The following is a 17,364-nucleotide window of genomic DNA, read 5'->3' as shown; positions in this document are numbered from 1 at the left end:
TTTTAGTGTAGTGGGGGGGGCAACTCTGCATTTGTGATGTGGGGGGGTGGTGAAGGGGTGAACTGCGCACATTGTGTCGTTGTTGGAGGGAGAGGGAAACTCTGCAAGCTAAGTGTTTTGGGGCGGGAACAGTTAGTTGCGGTGTAGTGGTGGGGGGGGGGCGTGGTGGGGGGTTCAACTCTGCAGTCTCTGGGCAGGTCTGGCAGCCCACCATCCCCAGCAGCAGTATCCCCTGGACTCCATTCCAAGTGTTCCCAGAACATGAAACCTCCCTGAATGTCCCATGAAATCCCATCCCATCCCATCCCAGAATTGATTCCCCTTCCCAATGCTTTTCGCTTGTATTGATGAACCGAATGCTGATGAATCAGCTGCCCCAAGAATACTAATTGGCACATCACCTCTGTTTTCATTAAATTTGCAACTTGTAGTGAGCAATTCCTCAGGAGATGCACTGGTTTATACAAAAAAGTTTTGAGTTTCAAACTTACAGATGTAAAGCAATTATAAAAAATGTTAGAATGACAAGTTATTTTCTGCTGTTGCCTGTCTCCAGAAAAATACTTACTCTCTTAACGACCTCATTCCTAAGAGGAATTGGCCATTAATTGACCACTTAATTTAGCTATTTATAGCAGTTAAGTCTTGTAAGCTTAAAGGGACAGGCCAATGTTATACATAGCTGCAATTTAGCAGCAGAATAATACACAGCGTGTTTCTTGGTATGTTGCCGTATCCTGCTCTGACATAACATGAGGATCATCATGGGAACTCCACCAATGCACTTCTAATTTTGTTGTCTTCCAGGTATCAACCAAGACCAACTAGATGTCAGTAACACACCTCATTGGAAACCCATGCTATATGCAGTAGCTTTCCTTCATTCCACAGTGCAAGAAAGGCGTAAGTTTGGGCCTCTTGGCTGGAATATTCCTTACGAGTTCAATCAAGCTGATTTAAATGCCACAATCCAGTTTGTGCAAAACCACCTTGATGATACAGACAACAAAAAGGTACAAGAAATTTTTCTCAAAGCTGAACAGTTAATGTTGTTAACCATTCCCATTCTGACTTTGTCTGAATAAATGTACTTGTAATTTTATTCCTCCTAATGATGAATTCATGCTTGCCCTCCTGCAGCTACTACAGACTAATGAGTTGCTCCTCATTTCTGATTTTCCCAAATCCTTCCCGGTTCTTGCAGCATATTGGTAACAGATTAGTCATATTAGGAATTTGGGTGCAGTTGTATTTTGCTAGTATAAAAGGGGTAGGGCAGATTTATAAAACAAAGCCTAAAATTAATCTGTACTATGAAATTATGTAGACTGGAAATATTACCATATGAAAGCATCAATATTTATAATGTAGTTCAATGAAAATGTTAAGTACTGAATAGCCTTTTAAATATTTTGTTTGCAACAACAAGTTGCATCTGTTTAGCGCCTTTAATGTCGAAAAACCTCTCTAGGCTTTCACAGGAGCCTTATCAGGCAAGGTTTGACACCAAGCCACAGAAGAACACGTGACCAAAAGCTTGGTCAAAGAGGTAGGTTTAAAGGGTGTCTTAAATAAGGTAGAGAGGCAGAGAGATTTAGGGAAGGAATTGCAGAGTTTAAGGCCTAATCAGCTGAAGGCACAGCTATCAATGATGGGACGAAGAGAATCGGGGGTGCACAAGAGTCCAGAATTGGAGGAAAACAGAGTTCTAAGATGGCTGAAGGAGGTTATGGAGATAGTGAGCGATGAGACCATGGAGGGATTTTAATACAAGAATGATCATTTTCATTTCATGGTTTGCTGGACAGTAAGCCAATGTAGGTTGGTGAGCACAGGCGTGATGTCTGAGTAGAACTTGGTGAGAGTGAGGATTCAGGCAACAGAGTTTCCAATGAGCTGAAGTTTATGGAGGGTGAAAGGTGGGAGGCCAGCCAGGAGCGCACTGCATTATTTCAAATCTTGAGGTAACAAAAGGATGGATGAGGATTTCAGCAGCAGATGGGCGGAGAAGGATGATATTACAGAGGTGGAAGATGACAGTTTTGGTGAGAGAGAGAGGATAAGGGTTCAGATGCTCATCTCAGGGTCAGATAGAGTGCCTTTCTCCTTTCCCAGTTTTTCTGCATTGACAATATCTGAAAAGGCAAACAGGCAGGCAAGTGCTGTCAGGCCTCAACCTGTGCCACTAGTGACAACCTGCTCGGAGTTGCATGAGAGCGGTTCAGTACAACTTTCCTCTCCGTTCTTTTCCTTCCTCTTCATGCCTCCCCTCTGAGATTATTCAGTGTGGGGAATCAGAGACACAAGTCCAAATCCTCTTATTCCTGGCACAGCACATGGAAATACCTTTGTACTTTGGTACTGATCATAGCTACCTTATGTCATATGATAGAAGATGTCAATTATTTAATGAGCATCAAATGTTTGTGGCACTGTAAAATAATGTAAGTAAAAGTTCTGTACTTAGTTCATTCCATTAAATTATAATTTCCTTCCCCTCTTCGGTCCTCCACATCATGCACCATTCCCCAGGCACTGCCACTGTCACTGGGAGGGCAGATTTCTCCTGACTCTATGTCATTGACATCTATTATTAGCAATTCTATTGATTTTCTTGGAGTAGCTAATTTGGAAAATGTCACTGATACATAGTAAACATTTTCTTTCTATCATTTTCCCACGTATCTTCATGTGAAGGAAGTATCTGCCATTAGCTCAGTACCTTCCTGTTGTGCCCTAACCAAAGCTGGAAGCTCGCCATGTGAAGGGTCTATTCTATGACACAAATGTTGGCATCAGTTTTATCTGTGTGTTGCACCACTACATCTCATCATTTGATTTCTTTTTTTAAACTCCATATTTCCAAAAGCATTGTTATGAACGGTAAATTATATTTCCAGCTGTTATCCCCAGTTTCAGTCTGGTAATGGACTAATTGGTGAATGCATACATACTTTGTCCTGTTTAATAGGGCATGTCTTGGAATACAGTTTACTACATGATTGGAGAAATCCAGTATGGAGGTCGTGTCACAGATGATTACGATAAGCGACTGTTAAACACTTTTGCTAAAGTGTGGTTCAGTGATAATATGTTTGGACTAAACTTCTGCTTTCATAAGGATTACACTATCCCAAACTGTACTACAGTGGAACAATACGTACAACATATACAGGTTTGCTTTGCATATAATAAAGCAAAATTTATTGGATTATATATGTGGTTGTAATGTGAATTTTTCATGACAATATTTTATGCAGTTGGTAAATAAGCAATAAGATAAAACCTCTGTAAAAATAAAGTTATGCTGCATCAGTCTGATGTGACTGCAGAGGTCCCTAGCTTCAGTTGATCAGTTTACAAGTCTGACATAATTGGCTGGGAGAAGGGAACAAAGACAAGATGGTGACTAATGTCAGTTAATGGACCCCGGGTCAGTATTCGCCATGGTGTGCATAACCTGTCCAGGAGCTGCAGTGCCCAGTGATTTCATGCCTTTCATTCCTTTGAGAAATAATGACATACTTTAAAAAAAAAACAAAAAAAAATGAAAAGTCACCCAAAAATGGGTTTGAGGCCAAACCATTTTGCTTTTGGAGGAAACCATCTATATCTGTATACGTAATAAGGACATCTGTGCCCACATTTCCTGTCGATCTTTTATCATACTTCACTGTCATGCTTAGTTATAGGCAAATGTACTCAAGGCAAATTTCTTATGAGTGGCTAATGTGCACATTCTACCAATCATCTTTTCAAAAAAGAAAGAAAACAAGAAATTTAATCCAAAATTCTGACTTGCAGCCTGAAGAGTAATTAAAGAATAAATGACCTGACCCTGCATAGGTCCATTATGAAATGACAATTAAACTCTCATTGGTTTTAAGGCCATGTTAACTTTTCAAAAATGACATTTTGCAGCCTTAAAGTGACCTTAACAGTAGAATAATACATTATGCTTTTCATGTTATAATACTCCTATTCTTTTGAACTATGTCATCCAATTTAACATGACCACTGCCACAGAATATCTGCTAGTTTATATATAAACTTGCATTAATATAGCTCTTTATCATGTCTATGGGAGTCCCAAAGTATTTCACAACCAATTAAGTACTTTCAAAGTGCAGATGCTATTATGATGTAAGGAAATGCAGCAGTCAATATGCCCAAAGCAAGCTCCCAGAAACAACACATTTGGTGTTGAAGAATTAGCTTTTTGTGAGTGGTATTTTGAAAGAAGACTCTTGGAGAATTCCTGCTTTTCTTTGACTAGTGCCATGGAATCTGTTACATCCACCCACACCACTGACATGTGTTCTTATAATGAAATACAGCTTCTAAACTTCTTAATTTAACATTTATTTTATCATTAGCTGGAGTTAAAAATGTTCCTCTGGGGATTAAGAGTAAAGGAAAATAATCTACATCAAGACGTTTTTACCTTCTGTAATCTCATCTATAGATACAGTGGATCAATTATGAAAATGTAATCTGATAAATGGCTGCATGCTTGTTAGGATTGATTTGTTAACATAGGAAGAGGAGTAGGTTATTCATCCGCTTAAGCCTGTTGGATCCCATTAGTTGCACAAAGAGAGATGAAGTCCGACTGAGGCTTTAAGAAACTTTATTGCAGTACTTAATTGTTACATCTTCAGAAAACTTAACAATGAACTGAACTAAACTGCACTAAACTAAAACTAAAAGCAACACACACACTGAACTAACCCACCTTTCGCACCAAATCAAGCCTTATTATAGTTATTCATACAAATCAGTAACACCTACTCTTTGTTCCCAATTGGTCTACAAACTTCTGCAGTTTCTTGGTGTCGGGGACTGCCTTGTCAATTTGTTTTAACTTCTTACTCCAGTTTCCCATCCCCTTATCTCCTTGTGAACTGTTAGGCTGACTGTCATACAAAGGGTTATTATTAAGCAGTATACAGCTGTCCTAATAGTTTCTGTTTGTTAGTCAGCTTTTGCTGATAAGCTGCCTCTGCAGCTCACTTTAAATGTTCTCATTGTTCTATCCCCATCGTTCTGTTCCCACATCTACCATTCAGATAGATCATGGCTGACTGTACCACAATTCCATTTATTCGCTGTTGCTCCATAACCCTTGATACTCATACAAAAATCTATTGATTTCAGTCTTAAAAATTTCAATTGACCCATCCTCCACACCCTTCTGGGTTTGGGAGAAACCCTATATACAGCTAAAAATGGCTATCAATGCTGCTTCTCCAGTGCTTCCAATGAAGTTACGACAAACCACACAAATTCTCCCTCTAACCTACAACCCGAAATCTACAAACAAGTTGATTTTTCATAACTCAAATAAATAAGTTGGAAATTATGTCTGTAGGCTTAATATATTTTTGTCTTAATAGAGTCTGCCAGCATATGACACACCAGAGGTCTTCGGCCTCCATCCTAATGCTGACATCACTTATCAAAGGAAACTAGCCCAAGATGTGCTTGATACAATTCTCAGCATCCAACCAAAGGACAGTTCAACAGGGGTCGGAGAAACACAGGAGGCTGTTGTTGCCCATCTAGCTAATGACATGTTGATGAGATTACCTCCAGATTACATAATTTATGAAGTAAGTTGTGTGGGAAATCCTAATTCTTAGTATTTAAAATGGTAATCTTAGATCTTTCATGTGCTTGAAAACACAGACTAACTGAAATTTCATTTTGCAAAATGTATTTGTAGATCTGGAACTCACAGGATGAAGGTATTGCATGTAAACACTATGCATGTTTTATGTCATTGTAGAGTTGGATTAGATGAGTCAGAAACTATTACAATAACACTGCTCAATTGTGCATTATTAAAATAATTAAACAATACGAAGTGTTCTCACATTCAGTATCCTTATTATTGCTTTTCAATATTATAACAAAGCTGAAAATGTGCTGAGAACATATAACATAAAATGTATTAATTTCTTAAACAAAGCACAACAATATTTAACAAAAAAGCTGCTCTTTGTGAAATACATGCATATATTGGGTTTTCTATTATCTTGTCCATCCCAGGTTTATAGCATGTATGCCAGAATTTGACTGTTGCATGATGTTTGCCCCCAAATATTGGTGATGTTTGTATATTGCAGGGAAGGTAGAGTGCTTTGAATACAAGTCTATCCAAGGCAACTCTAAACAGACACGCCAGTATCATACCATCAGTGAAAAAAATGGGAGGAAAAATTAACAGCCCCTTAGTATTAACAACTGGTCACCCTGCAGCAATGAACACTGACTCCTAGCAGTAAACCTGCTGTTTAACTCACTGGGCTGAATTTTACCGGCCCCTTGACGCTGCAGGTTTCGGCGCAGGGGCCGGTAGGATTCTGTGGGGAGAGGTCCGTCTCGACCCACGACGTCAAGATGGGCTTGCTGCATATTACCGGTGGAGGGGGGACCTTGGTGCGGCATCCTGGCCACCTGGCGGTGGGCCCTTCATCTTCATATGTAAATTAATATTAATACTATGCAAATAAACTTACCTGCAGGCGGCGGTCATCCCATGCCGATTTTACGGCTGCCATTCGTGCTTCGCTCGCCTTCGGAATTCCATACGGAGTTCCGAGGTGGGAACCTGGTGGGGAAGGGTGAGGAGTAAAATTTTCAAGGCGGGAGGGGTGGGGGTGCAGGAAAAACAATTTTGATTAGATGTGGGGATGGTGGGAAGGGGTTGAGGGGTAAGGTTGGGGTAAGGAAAAAGGTATGTTTTGGTTATCTCGGGCAATGAAATGACCATTGGGGGCAGTTAGGGAAGGGCCTCCATCACTTAATTTTATATTCAATAAAAATTACTACTAATGTACCTTTAAAAATTAATTGTAAGGGCTTAAAGCCCTTTAAAAATGGCACCGGCGCCTGTGCGGTGGCACCGGATGCCATTGCTGGGGCCACAGCGGCCGCCCCCTCTACGTCATTGGGGGCAACCGTTCTGCCCTCTCTATTTAAATCAGCCCCTGCACGTAATATCGCAGGGGCTCAGGGATGGCGCATCTGCGTGGGATGCACACCGCTATCAGAGTACGCCACCGCGACCTGTGGCGCACTTGTAAAATTCAGCCCACGATAGTTTTCAGTTTTTCCTAGGGTTGCCCATGATCTGTAAGACTTGTGACCAAGGATCAAATTTGTTGCTGTTGTCTCATCGTCTAGCAGGAAATTGTGTGCAAGTGTCATGACTGTTATTTTTGCATTGTGAATGAGATGGTTATTTTCCATAATAAAAGCAAAATACTGCGGATGCTGGAAATCTGAAATAAAAACAAGAAATGCTGGAACCACTCAGCAGGGGGTGTTTGGTAGGAATATGGGATTAGTGTAGGATTAGTATAAATGGGTGGTTGATGTTCAGCACAGACTCGGTGGGCCGAAGGGCCTGTTTCAGTGCTGTATCTCTAATCTAATCTAATCTAATCTAATCTAAAACAGGTCTGGCAGCATCTGTGGAAAGAGAAGCAGAGTTATTTCCCATGTTTGTTCAAAGCTGTAACTAACAACTCTGCAGGCTGATGCTCCAAATTATAGGTTGCCTAAAGTCTGCAGATTCCCTTGAGCTTTTGATTGTGCATGTGATTGTGATTGGTTGTGAGGTGAAGATAAATTAGTATTTGTTAAGGGATAAATTAATTAAACTGCCATAGGATATTGTATTTTTTCTATTAGAATTTCTATTTAGAAGATTGAGAAAGTCCACAACTAATGGTATAAAAGACATTCACTGTTATTACGTTAGGTGGTATGCTTGGTTCTGAGATGAATGTTTGTATGTTCAAACCCACTCCAGGATTTCAGCACATATTCTAGGCTGGCATTCCAATGCAGTACTGAGGGAGTGCTGTATGTTTGAAGGTGGCACCTTTGGAGGAGATGCTAAACCAAATTGTTAAAGATCCCGTGGCATTGTTTGAAGAAGAACAAGGAGTTTCCCAGCATTCTGACCAACATTTCTCCCTCAACCAGTGCTACCAAAAACAGATGAGCAGATTGATTGTCTCATTTTCCATTTGTGAAAAAATGGCTGCTACATTTACCTATGTAATGATGGTGACTACAGTTTGAAATAATTTGCTGTGTGTGAAGCCCTTTGAGATGTTTCTGAACCACAACAGTGTGCGATATAAATATAATTAATTAATATTGTCTCATTACTTTCCTTACTTCAGGTTAAAGAAAGATTGGCAAAGATGGGTATTTTTCAGCCAATGAACATCTTCCTCCATCAGGAAATCGATCGCATGCAGCAAGTGATTTCATTGGTGCGCAACACACTAATGGATCTGAAACTGGCCATAGATGGTTCGATTATTATGAGTGACAACCTGCGAGATGCACTAGACTGCATGTATGATGCACATATACCAGCCAGGTGGCTAAAAGTAAGAAAGAAGCTTCATAAATATGCACAATATTTCTTTCTTGTGGTAATTGGGATGGAGTAGCTTCCAAACCAAACTATCATTTTTACATCACTCTTCCACACAAGTTCAATTTCTGCCAGAAGATGAGGCAACAAACTTCTTCCAGAAGTTTGGCCTGATTAATTCCTTCATCTTTCTTAAATGCCACTCCTCAAATAACCTGAAAGATATAATGAAATTACTTGTGGATCACAGGCACAAGTCCACATCCTACCCTTCTATGATGTAGCACACTGGTACACCAACATACAGTGGCATCAGGTTAAAGTCGTTGTTCATTTACTAACTATGTAGTTGTGGCAAGTGATTAACATTAAGAATTAAACTGTTTATAATTATTATGTGATCTAAGTAGATGTTAAAAGTTAGCTGTAACAATGCTATGATTGATGTGTTGGAAGTTAAGCTCAGTAGTCAGATTTATAATCAAGAAGAGAGGTTTCCCACAGGAGGCAGGTTTCACAATTTGTTGACCATTATATGTGTATCAGGAAGTTGATCAGAGACAGAAGATCATCTATTGACCTGAAACTCATGTTCAATTTCTGATGTTGAGATAAGAGGGGAGCTTAGCAGATCCTATAACCGTACCATTCCCTTTTGTCTATTGTTATTCTCTACTCTATTTTGAACAAATGCTGACTTTTTAAACTTATATTTTATAAAGTCACTATGCAGTTGGTCACGTAGCACTTAGAGAGGGCGACATGGGTACTAACAGAAGGGTACATTGGGGTAGTCAGTATGTTGTGCATATGCTGGGATCAGCACACAGTTTGACAGGTTCTACACCCACTCTTAATCCATTGTAGGGCCTAACAGTTTCACTATGACTACCATAATGTAGCCAAATTTCCTTCCTTATCATGTACAAATTTAATCTTAATGCTTATATTCCTGTTGATGATGCTTTCTATCAGCAATTTCCCCCACTATTTTTATATAGTTGTCTCTGCAGTGGACTCTGCTGCTTCTAACGTGTATGATCGCGGATTCAATTAACTTTTCTGGTTCTACATAGCATTTCCAAAATAAATCACAAATTGGATTCCATACAAACACTTATAAATTAATCGATGTTTGATTATTCCTGAAGCATGGTCAGCCATAAGGATGTGTGGTCTGGGAAACAGAAATTGTATTCCAGTGCAATACAGGGTGTTCTTCTGAGGTTATGATTAAAGTTCTTTACTTGGGCAGTGCAAAGGGAGATACAACCTATGTTGAAATTATACTATACATACCAGTTCCTCTTCTTAGCAAGATGAGTCAGTAGATTGAATGAATATTTATTGATGTGCCCATGCATTTCTCAATGTGTTTACACCATCAAAAAATGACCTGGAAACATTCCAACAAACAAAGAACAAAGAACAGTACAGCACAGGAACAGGCCATTCGGCCCTCCAAGCCTGCGCCGATCTTGATGCCTGCCTAAACTAAAACCTTCTGCACTTCCGGGGACCGTATCCCTCTATTCCCATCCTATTCCTGTATTTGTCAAGATGCCTCTTAAACGTCGCTATCGTACCTGCTTCCACCACCTCCCCTGGCAGCAAGTTCCAGACACTCACCACCCTCTGTGTAAAGAACTTGCCTCGCACATCCCCTCTAAACTTTGCCCCTCGCACCTTAAACCTATGCCCCCTAGTAACTGACTCTTCCACCCTGGGAAAAAGCTTCTGACTATCCACTCTGTCCATGCCACTCATAACTTTGTAAACCTCTATCATGTCGCCCCACCACCTCCGTCGTTCCAATGAAAACAATGCGAGTTTATCCAACCTCTCCTCATAGCTAATGCCCTCCAAACCAGGCAACATCCTGGTAAACCTCTTCTGTACCCTCTCCAAAGCCTCCACGTCCTTCTGGTAGTGTGGCGACCAGAATTGCACGCAATATTCTAAGTCTGGCCTAACTAAAGTTCTGTACAGCTGCAGCATGACTTGCCAATTTTTATACTCTATGCCCCGATCGATGAAGGCAAGCATGCTGTATGCCTTCTTGACTACCTTATCCACCTGCGTTGCCACTTTCAGTGACCTGTGGACCTGTACGCCCAGATCTCTCTGCCTGTCAATACTCCTAAGGATTCTGCCATTTACTGTATACTTCCCACCTGCATTTGACCTTCCAAAATGCATTACCTCACATTCAACAGTTGAATGTTTTGCAAAAAAAGAATTCTTACACAAATATATATTGTGCAATATCTTTAGCAATGTACAGTTTCTAGTTATGAAACATTTGAAAGTATTGAATCTGTATTCAATGTGCTGGTATTGTTTTATAGTTTCCTTTTCAATTTTATAAAGGCATCTTGGGCTTCAAGTACTTTGGGATTCTGGTACACTGAGTTATTGGAAAGGAACCATCAGTTCCACTCTTGGGTTTTTGAAGGGAGGCCAAACTGCTTCTGGATGACAGGTTTCTTCAATCCTCAAGGATTTCTTACAGCTATGAGACAGGTCAGACAATAACCCTTCATTTACATCTAGTTAATCTCAACACAGAGCAGTTTAACTAAAATAAGAACAAGAAATGTTGGAAATACTCAGCTGGTCTGGCAGCATCTGTGGAGAGAGAAGCAGAGTTAACCTTTCAGGTCAGTGACCCTTTATCAATTTAACTAATCCCACTTCCCCGCCTTTTCCTCTTAGCCCTGCAAAGCTTTTCCCTTCAGGTGCTTATCCAATTTCCTTTTGAAAGCCCTGATTGAAGCTACCTCCATCACCCTTTCAGGCACTGCATTCCAGATCATAACCACTTGCTGAGTAAAAAGGTTTTTCCTCATGTTGCCTTTGGTCCTTTTGCCAATTACCTTAAATCTGTGCACCCTGGTTCTCTACTCTTCTGCCAATGGGAACAGTTTCTCCCTATCTACTCTGTTTGGACCCCGCATGATTTTGAACATCTCTACCAAATATCCTCTCAACCTTGTCTGCACTAAGAACAATCCCAGCTTCTTCGATCTACCCACATAACTGAAGTCCCTCATCCCGAGAGCCATTCTCATAAATCTCTTCTGGACCCTCTCTAATGCCTTCACATTCTTCCTAAAGTATGGTGCTCAGAATGGAACACAATACTTCAGACGAGGCCAAACCAGTGTTTTATGAAGGTTCTTCATAGATGCTTTGCTTTTGTACTCTATGCCTCTATTTATAAATCCCAGGATCCCGTATGCCTTCTTAACCACTTTCTCAACCTGCTCTGCTACCGTCAATAATTTGTGCATATATACCACCAGGTCTCTATTCCTACACCCCCTTTAGAATTGTACCCTTTGGATTATTTTACCTGTCCTTGTTCTTCATACATAGATTTATCACTTCACACTTTGCATTAAATTTGATTTGACACCTGTCCACCCATTGCACCAACTTGTCTATGTCCTCTTGAAGTCTATCACTATCCTCCTCACAGTTCACAATACTGAGAAATTTTGTGTCATCTGCAAATTTTGAAATTGTGCCCTGCAGACCCACGTCTAAGTCATTAAAATAGATTAAGGAAAGCGGTGGTTCTAGTACCAACCCCTGGGGAATACCACTTCCTCCAGCCCAAAAACAGGCATTCATCACTAGTGTCTGTTTCCTTTTACTTAGCCAATTTTGTATCCATGCTGCCAGAGTTCCTTTTATTCCATGGGCATCAACTGTGCTGGCAAGTCTATTTTATGGCACTTTATCAAACGACTTTTGGAAGTCCATGTACACCACATCAACCACATTACCCTCATAAAACCTCTCTGTTGCCTGTCAAAAAACTCAAGCAAGTTACTTAAAGATGAGTTGCCTTTAACAAAGCCATGCTGGTTTTCCTCAATTAATCCATATTTGTAAAAGTGACTGTTAATTGTGTCCTGGACTATTGTTTCTAACAGCGTTCCCACCACGGAGGTTAAACTGACTGGCCTATAGTTGCTGGGCTTATCCTTACATGCTTTTTTGAACAAGGGTGTAACATTTGCAATTCTCCAGTCCTCTGACACCACCCATGTATCAGAGGAGAATTGAAAGATTATGCCCAATACCTCCGCAATTTCCACCTTTACTTCCCTCAGCATCCTTGGGTGACTTATGAATTTTAAGTACAGTCAGCCTTTCTAGTAGCTCCTCTTTATCAATTTTTAGCCCATCAAATAAATCAACTATCTCTGCTTTCACTGTGGCTTTGGCAGCATCTTCTTTCTTGGTAAAAACACATGCAAAATATTCATTTAATACCTCAGCCATTCCCCCCACCTCCATGCATAGGTCTCCTTTTTGGTCCCTAATCGGGCCACCCCTCATCTTACTACCTTTTACTATTTTTACCCCGATAGAAGACTTTTGTATTCCCTCTCATGTTAGCTGCCAGTCTCTTATTATACTCTATCTTTGCGCCTCTTACTTCCTTTTTCATTTCCCCTCTGAACTTTCTATATTCAGCCAGGTTCTCACTTGTATTATACACCTGGCATCTGACACATGCCCCCTCATGGGAAAGCAATTTGGTTGTTCCCAAACCATTTCCTCTTTAAAGGCAGCCCATTGTTTGATTCCAGTTTTCTCTGCCAATTTTTGATTCCAGGTCAGATCCACTCTGAACCCACTGAAATTAGTTCTCCTCCAATTAAGTATTTTTACTCTAGATTTCTCCTTGTCCTTTTCCATAGCTAATCTAAATCTTATGATACTATGAACACCATTCCTTAAATATTCCCCAAATGACACTTGATCCAGTTGACCCACCTCATTCCCCAGAACCAGATTCAGCAATGCCTCCTTCCTCGTTGGGCCAGAAACATACTGATCCTGAAAGTTCTGCTGAACACATTTCAGAAACTCTTTCCCCTCTCTGCCCTTTACACCATTACTATCCCAGTCTATATTAGGATAATGGAAGTTCCTCATTAACACTGCACTATAGTTCTTGAACCTCTCTGTAATTTCCCTGCAAATTTGCTCCGCTATAACTATCCCACTAGTTGGTGGCCTATAGAATAAATCTAGTGTGTAATGGCACCTCTATTGTTATTTTATGTAGGTTAATATGGCAACCAATTTTGCAAAGCAAGGTCTCAAAAACAATAAATGAGAGGAATGATCAGTTCATCTGTTTTTAGTGGTGTTGGTTGATGAAAGAATGTTGACCAGGACATCCCTGCTCTTTTCCAAATAGTGTTTTAGGCTCTTTTGCATTCACTTGAATCACCTGAACAGACCGGCAGATCCTCAGTTTAACTTTTGATCCAAATACAGTACCTCTAACGTATAGAATTTCCTGAATTAGAGGCGAGACTGCTACCAACTAAACCAAGCTGATAATTGAGTATTCTGTTTCATAATAGATGTCCATACTTTACCACCTTACACTCTGGAGAGAAGTTCTAAAAATAGTCCAAGAAAGCTCAGAATCCAGTTCACGTTCAAAACACCAAAAATGAGCACTACAAGTGCTCCTGCACAAGGACATCATAGTTGATCATCAGAGCACACTATGTTAACTGTGCTGACCCAGTTACAATGTGAAATGATTCAATGTCAGCAAAAAAGTGTTGAGGTTTTCTGCAATTCGTACAATTCAGCTCATACCCAGGCCTTTAGCAACATGTGGTACTGAAGGAGGCTCAGCATTTTCCAATGTCAAAGTAACATCTCTTTGACTTCAGGCAGTATTGCTCCAAACTTTCAGTAATGCCATCTTGAACAAATTCTCCATCCAGAGTGGTATTGAAGCTACATGAATTTCTCTACAAGAGCAAAACACTGCAAATGCTGGAAATCTGAAATAAAAACAAAAAGTGCTGAGAATACTAATCAGGTCTGGCAGCATCTGTGGAAAGAGAAACAGAATTAACATTTCAAGTCGGTGACCCTTCGTCAGAACTGTGAACACTTAAAGATGTAACATTTTTTAAGCAATCCAGGGAAAGTGGGGTGCACGGGAGGGGAGGAAAGAACAAAGGGGAAGGTCTGTGATGGGTCCGTCTCAAAGTACTCCCCGGTCTGATGAAGGGCCATCAACCTGAAATATTAACTTTTTTTCTCCACAGATGCTGCCAGAACTACAGAGTATTTTCAATATTTTCTGACTTTTTCTACACCCTGGTTGACTCTTTTAATACCAGCTATAAAATGTGAAATCCATTCAATGTGGTTTGAGGCAATAAAGATATGATGGAAACTTTGCAGCCTTTGATTCACATATATCAACAAGAGACAATTTGGACCACAGTAAAGCAGGTCCTTAATTTCCTTGGAGGGACAGATGAAAAATATCCTCCTTGCAACAGCTACCTGAAAGAAGGCATCAAACTGATTGTTCTATTCACAATAGCCAGGTGGCAAGGGATAGAACTGGAGCCTTTTCCTTACATACTTAGAAGCTTTTATTTATCAACACATACATTACAAACATGCACCTCCAAACCCAATCACTACAGTTTCAGACTGCCCCTATATATCGCACAAGTGAATTCCCAGTTAATGCCCACCAGCTGAACACAATTAAACACTCAATTAATATACAATTAACACTGATGATGATTTCAATTTCATTGGTAAGTCAGTGCCAACATACTTCTCTTCCCTTCTTTGCACCTGCTATAAGAATTCTATGTGCAATACATTTGAGCTGTATCAGCTCAGTTCCTCGTGAGCGTGGGGCGATAGTATAAAATTCTCCATAGTTCTGCATTAAATTAATTGTATCATTTGGAGAGGGCATAATGTTCACAGTTGATGTACATTAAATTATTTACACTACTTTGTATCAGAGAATGTACATCTGAGGTAGAAGTTAAGGACACAGATGAGCAGAATTAAGATAGCTTTCTGATGCACCTGGTTATATTGTGTGTGACTTGCCAATCTTAATGTTATCTCAATTGGATTTTGCATTTTTCAGTGCTGGCCTTCTTTACCTTGAAGAGTGCAAAATTCACCAAAGGAAAAGTACAAAGTTTGACTTCTTTACAATGTCTCATTAAAAGGCCAAGACTCTAAAGTCACCACTGATGCCATCTTTAACATTTCAAGTCACGTTGAACAGATCCAATGCTTTGGTTGACATTTTATAATTAGTATTTAACAAGAATCAACTAGGGCCTTCAAGGGAGTCTTGTGGGATCAATACCACTTTAGATTGTTGCTGCTTAATGGCAAGATGATTAGTCAACTTCCTGTGCATTGTGTGTTAACATGAGATTTTCTTTTAACTAATAACAGGAAGTTACTCGGCTGCATAAGGGCTGGGCTCTGGACAGTGTGGTGCTTCACAATGATGTCACTAGATCATCAAAGGAAGATATTATGCAGGCTCCTTCTGAAGGAGTCTATGTCTATGGCCTGTATCTTGAAGGTGCTGGATGGGATCGGCGTAACAACAGACTGACAGAATCCAAACCAAAAGTTCTGTTTGAAATTCTGCCCATTATTCATTTCTCTGCTATTAACCGCAACAGTAAGTTGGAAAAATTGTTCACACTTAGCACTGCATTGAAATATATTGCACTTACAATTTGTCTTATAGCATTGGCAGTTGGATTTTAAAGTCTTCAATTCAGTCTCCACAGCATTTATGTCACAGAAATCCAGAAGTTGCTCTCAGTGATTCCCTGCTGCTCCACAGGGTGCACTGTTGAAGTCTTACAGATGGAAACTTTCTGAAATCACTTGAATTGACATTAACTACCACTTTTACGCTATTAGTCTCACTGTTAAAAAACCTTGAAAAAGTTAAGCTTTATTGAATAGGACGTAACTGGATTTCTAACGGTTTAACTGGTATGTACGGATGCCAAAGTTGCTGTCAGTTTCACAACAGTAATGACGGGTTTTGCCATCATTACAACTGCAAAATCATGGCCCACATATTTCACAATCTCAATTTTCCATCATTTTTGTTTCACATCTTATGAAATAAATCCATGCAGAAGATCACAATGTAAAGAAATATGCACCAAATGTGCATGTGTAGAACATGTAATTTACCACCATGTTGAGTGTGTCCATAATATTTGGTTAAATCACTGGAATATCTATAGGTACAGGAAAATATTGCAAGTTGCAGTAAGAAACCAAGTGCAAGAACAAATAACCAGCCCAAAAACCAACCAATGGGGTTGATTTCAGCGCTATCCCAAGCAAATTTTCTGAGGTTGGGAGGAGGTTCATTAAGTTACCTGCCAAAATTTCACTGATTGGTGAGTTAATAACTAAAGGTGCAAATTTAAGATAATCAGCAAAAGAATGAAGGGAGAAGTTAGGAAATTTTCTTTATACATAGGGTTGTTAGGACATGGATTACCCTACCAGACAACAACACTGCTAGAGAACAACTGTCATACTGGGCCTCCGTGCATGACCTAAAACTTGTGTACTATGCAGAGCAGCCTGGCACATTCCATTCCACCAGGTGGAAGAAGGACTACTCATCTGATCTTTGCTTCACAACCCATGACAACAACAGCCAAACGCTGATGTGGTCCCAACAAGTGCTGCTCATCTACCCCACTTCCAACATCGCCCAAGCCTCATCCATATTGGCCTTCAGCTACCATCCATAAATTCAAAGCCAAAACCTGGCTGGAATCTGTGGAATGACAACTGGGATGCCTACAGCAGATACATAGAAACTGCCATCAATTCTCGCAACGGCCCACTTCTACATACCAGTGACCTCTCTCCCACAAAGTCACGACTTTTCATATATGCTGACGACTTGGCCTTGGCCTACCAGGCTAAAGAACTTCAGGACATTGAAGAAACACTCACTGAAGATCTGTGTTCTCTGGAAGCCTACTTCAGAAAACGGAGACTCCGACCAAATGCTGCCAAGACTGTCATTTCAGCCTTCCACCTGAACAATTCGAAGGCCAGGGAAGGACTTCACTTCCAGTTCTGTGGATGACCAGTCACCCATG

General features: G+C 40.2%; 1 protein-coding gene across 1 annotated transcript in view; it reads left to right on the top strand.

Annotated features, from left to right (window-relative positions):
- Positions 1-17,364, top strand: part of LOC137378592 (dynein axonemal heavy chain 5-like) — a 334,675-nt gene that overhangs the window by 313,965 nt on the left and 3,346 nt on the right. The window contains exons 75-80 of the mRNA XM_068048894.1: positions 808-1,013; positions 2,972-3,175; positions 5,397-5,612; positions 8,199-8,411; positions 10,769-10,921; positions 15,668-15,902. Coding sequence (XP_067904995.1) covers positions 808-1,013; positions 2,972-3,175; positions 5,397-5,612; positions 8,199-8,411; positions 10,769-10,921; positions 15,668-15,902 — 1,227 coding nt within the window. The remainder of the gene's footprint in view (positions 1-807; positions 1,014-2,971; positions 3,176-5,396; positions 5,613-8,198; positions 8,412-10,768; positions 10,922-15,667; positions 15,903-17,364) is intronic.

The sequence above is a fragment of the Heterodontus francisci genome, chromosome 17 (genome assembly GCF_036365525.1).
Source record: "Heterodontus francisci isolate sHetFra1 chromosome 17, sHetFra1.hap1, whole genome shotgun sequence".
NCBI lineage: Eukaryota > Metazoa > Chordata > Chondrichthyes > Heterodontiformes > Heterodontidae > Heterodontus > Heterodontus francisci.
The sequence above is the reverse complement of the archived record's forward strand: the minus strand, read 5'-3'. Positions and strand labels throughout refer to the sequence as shown.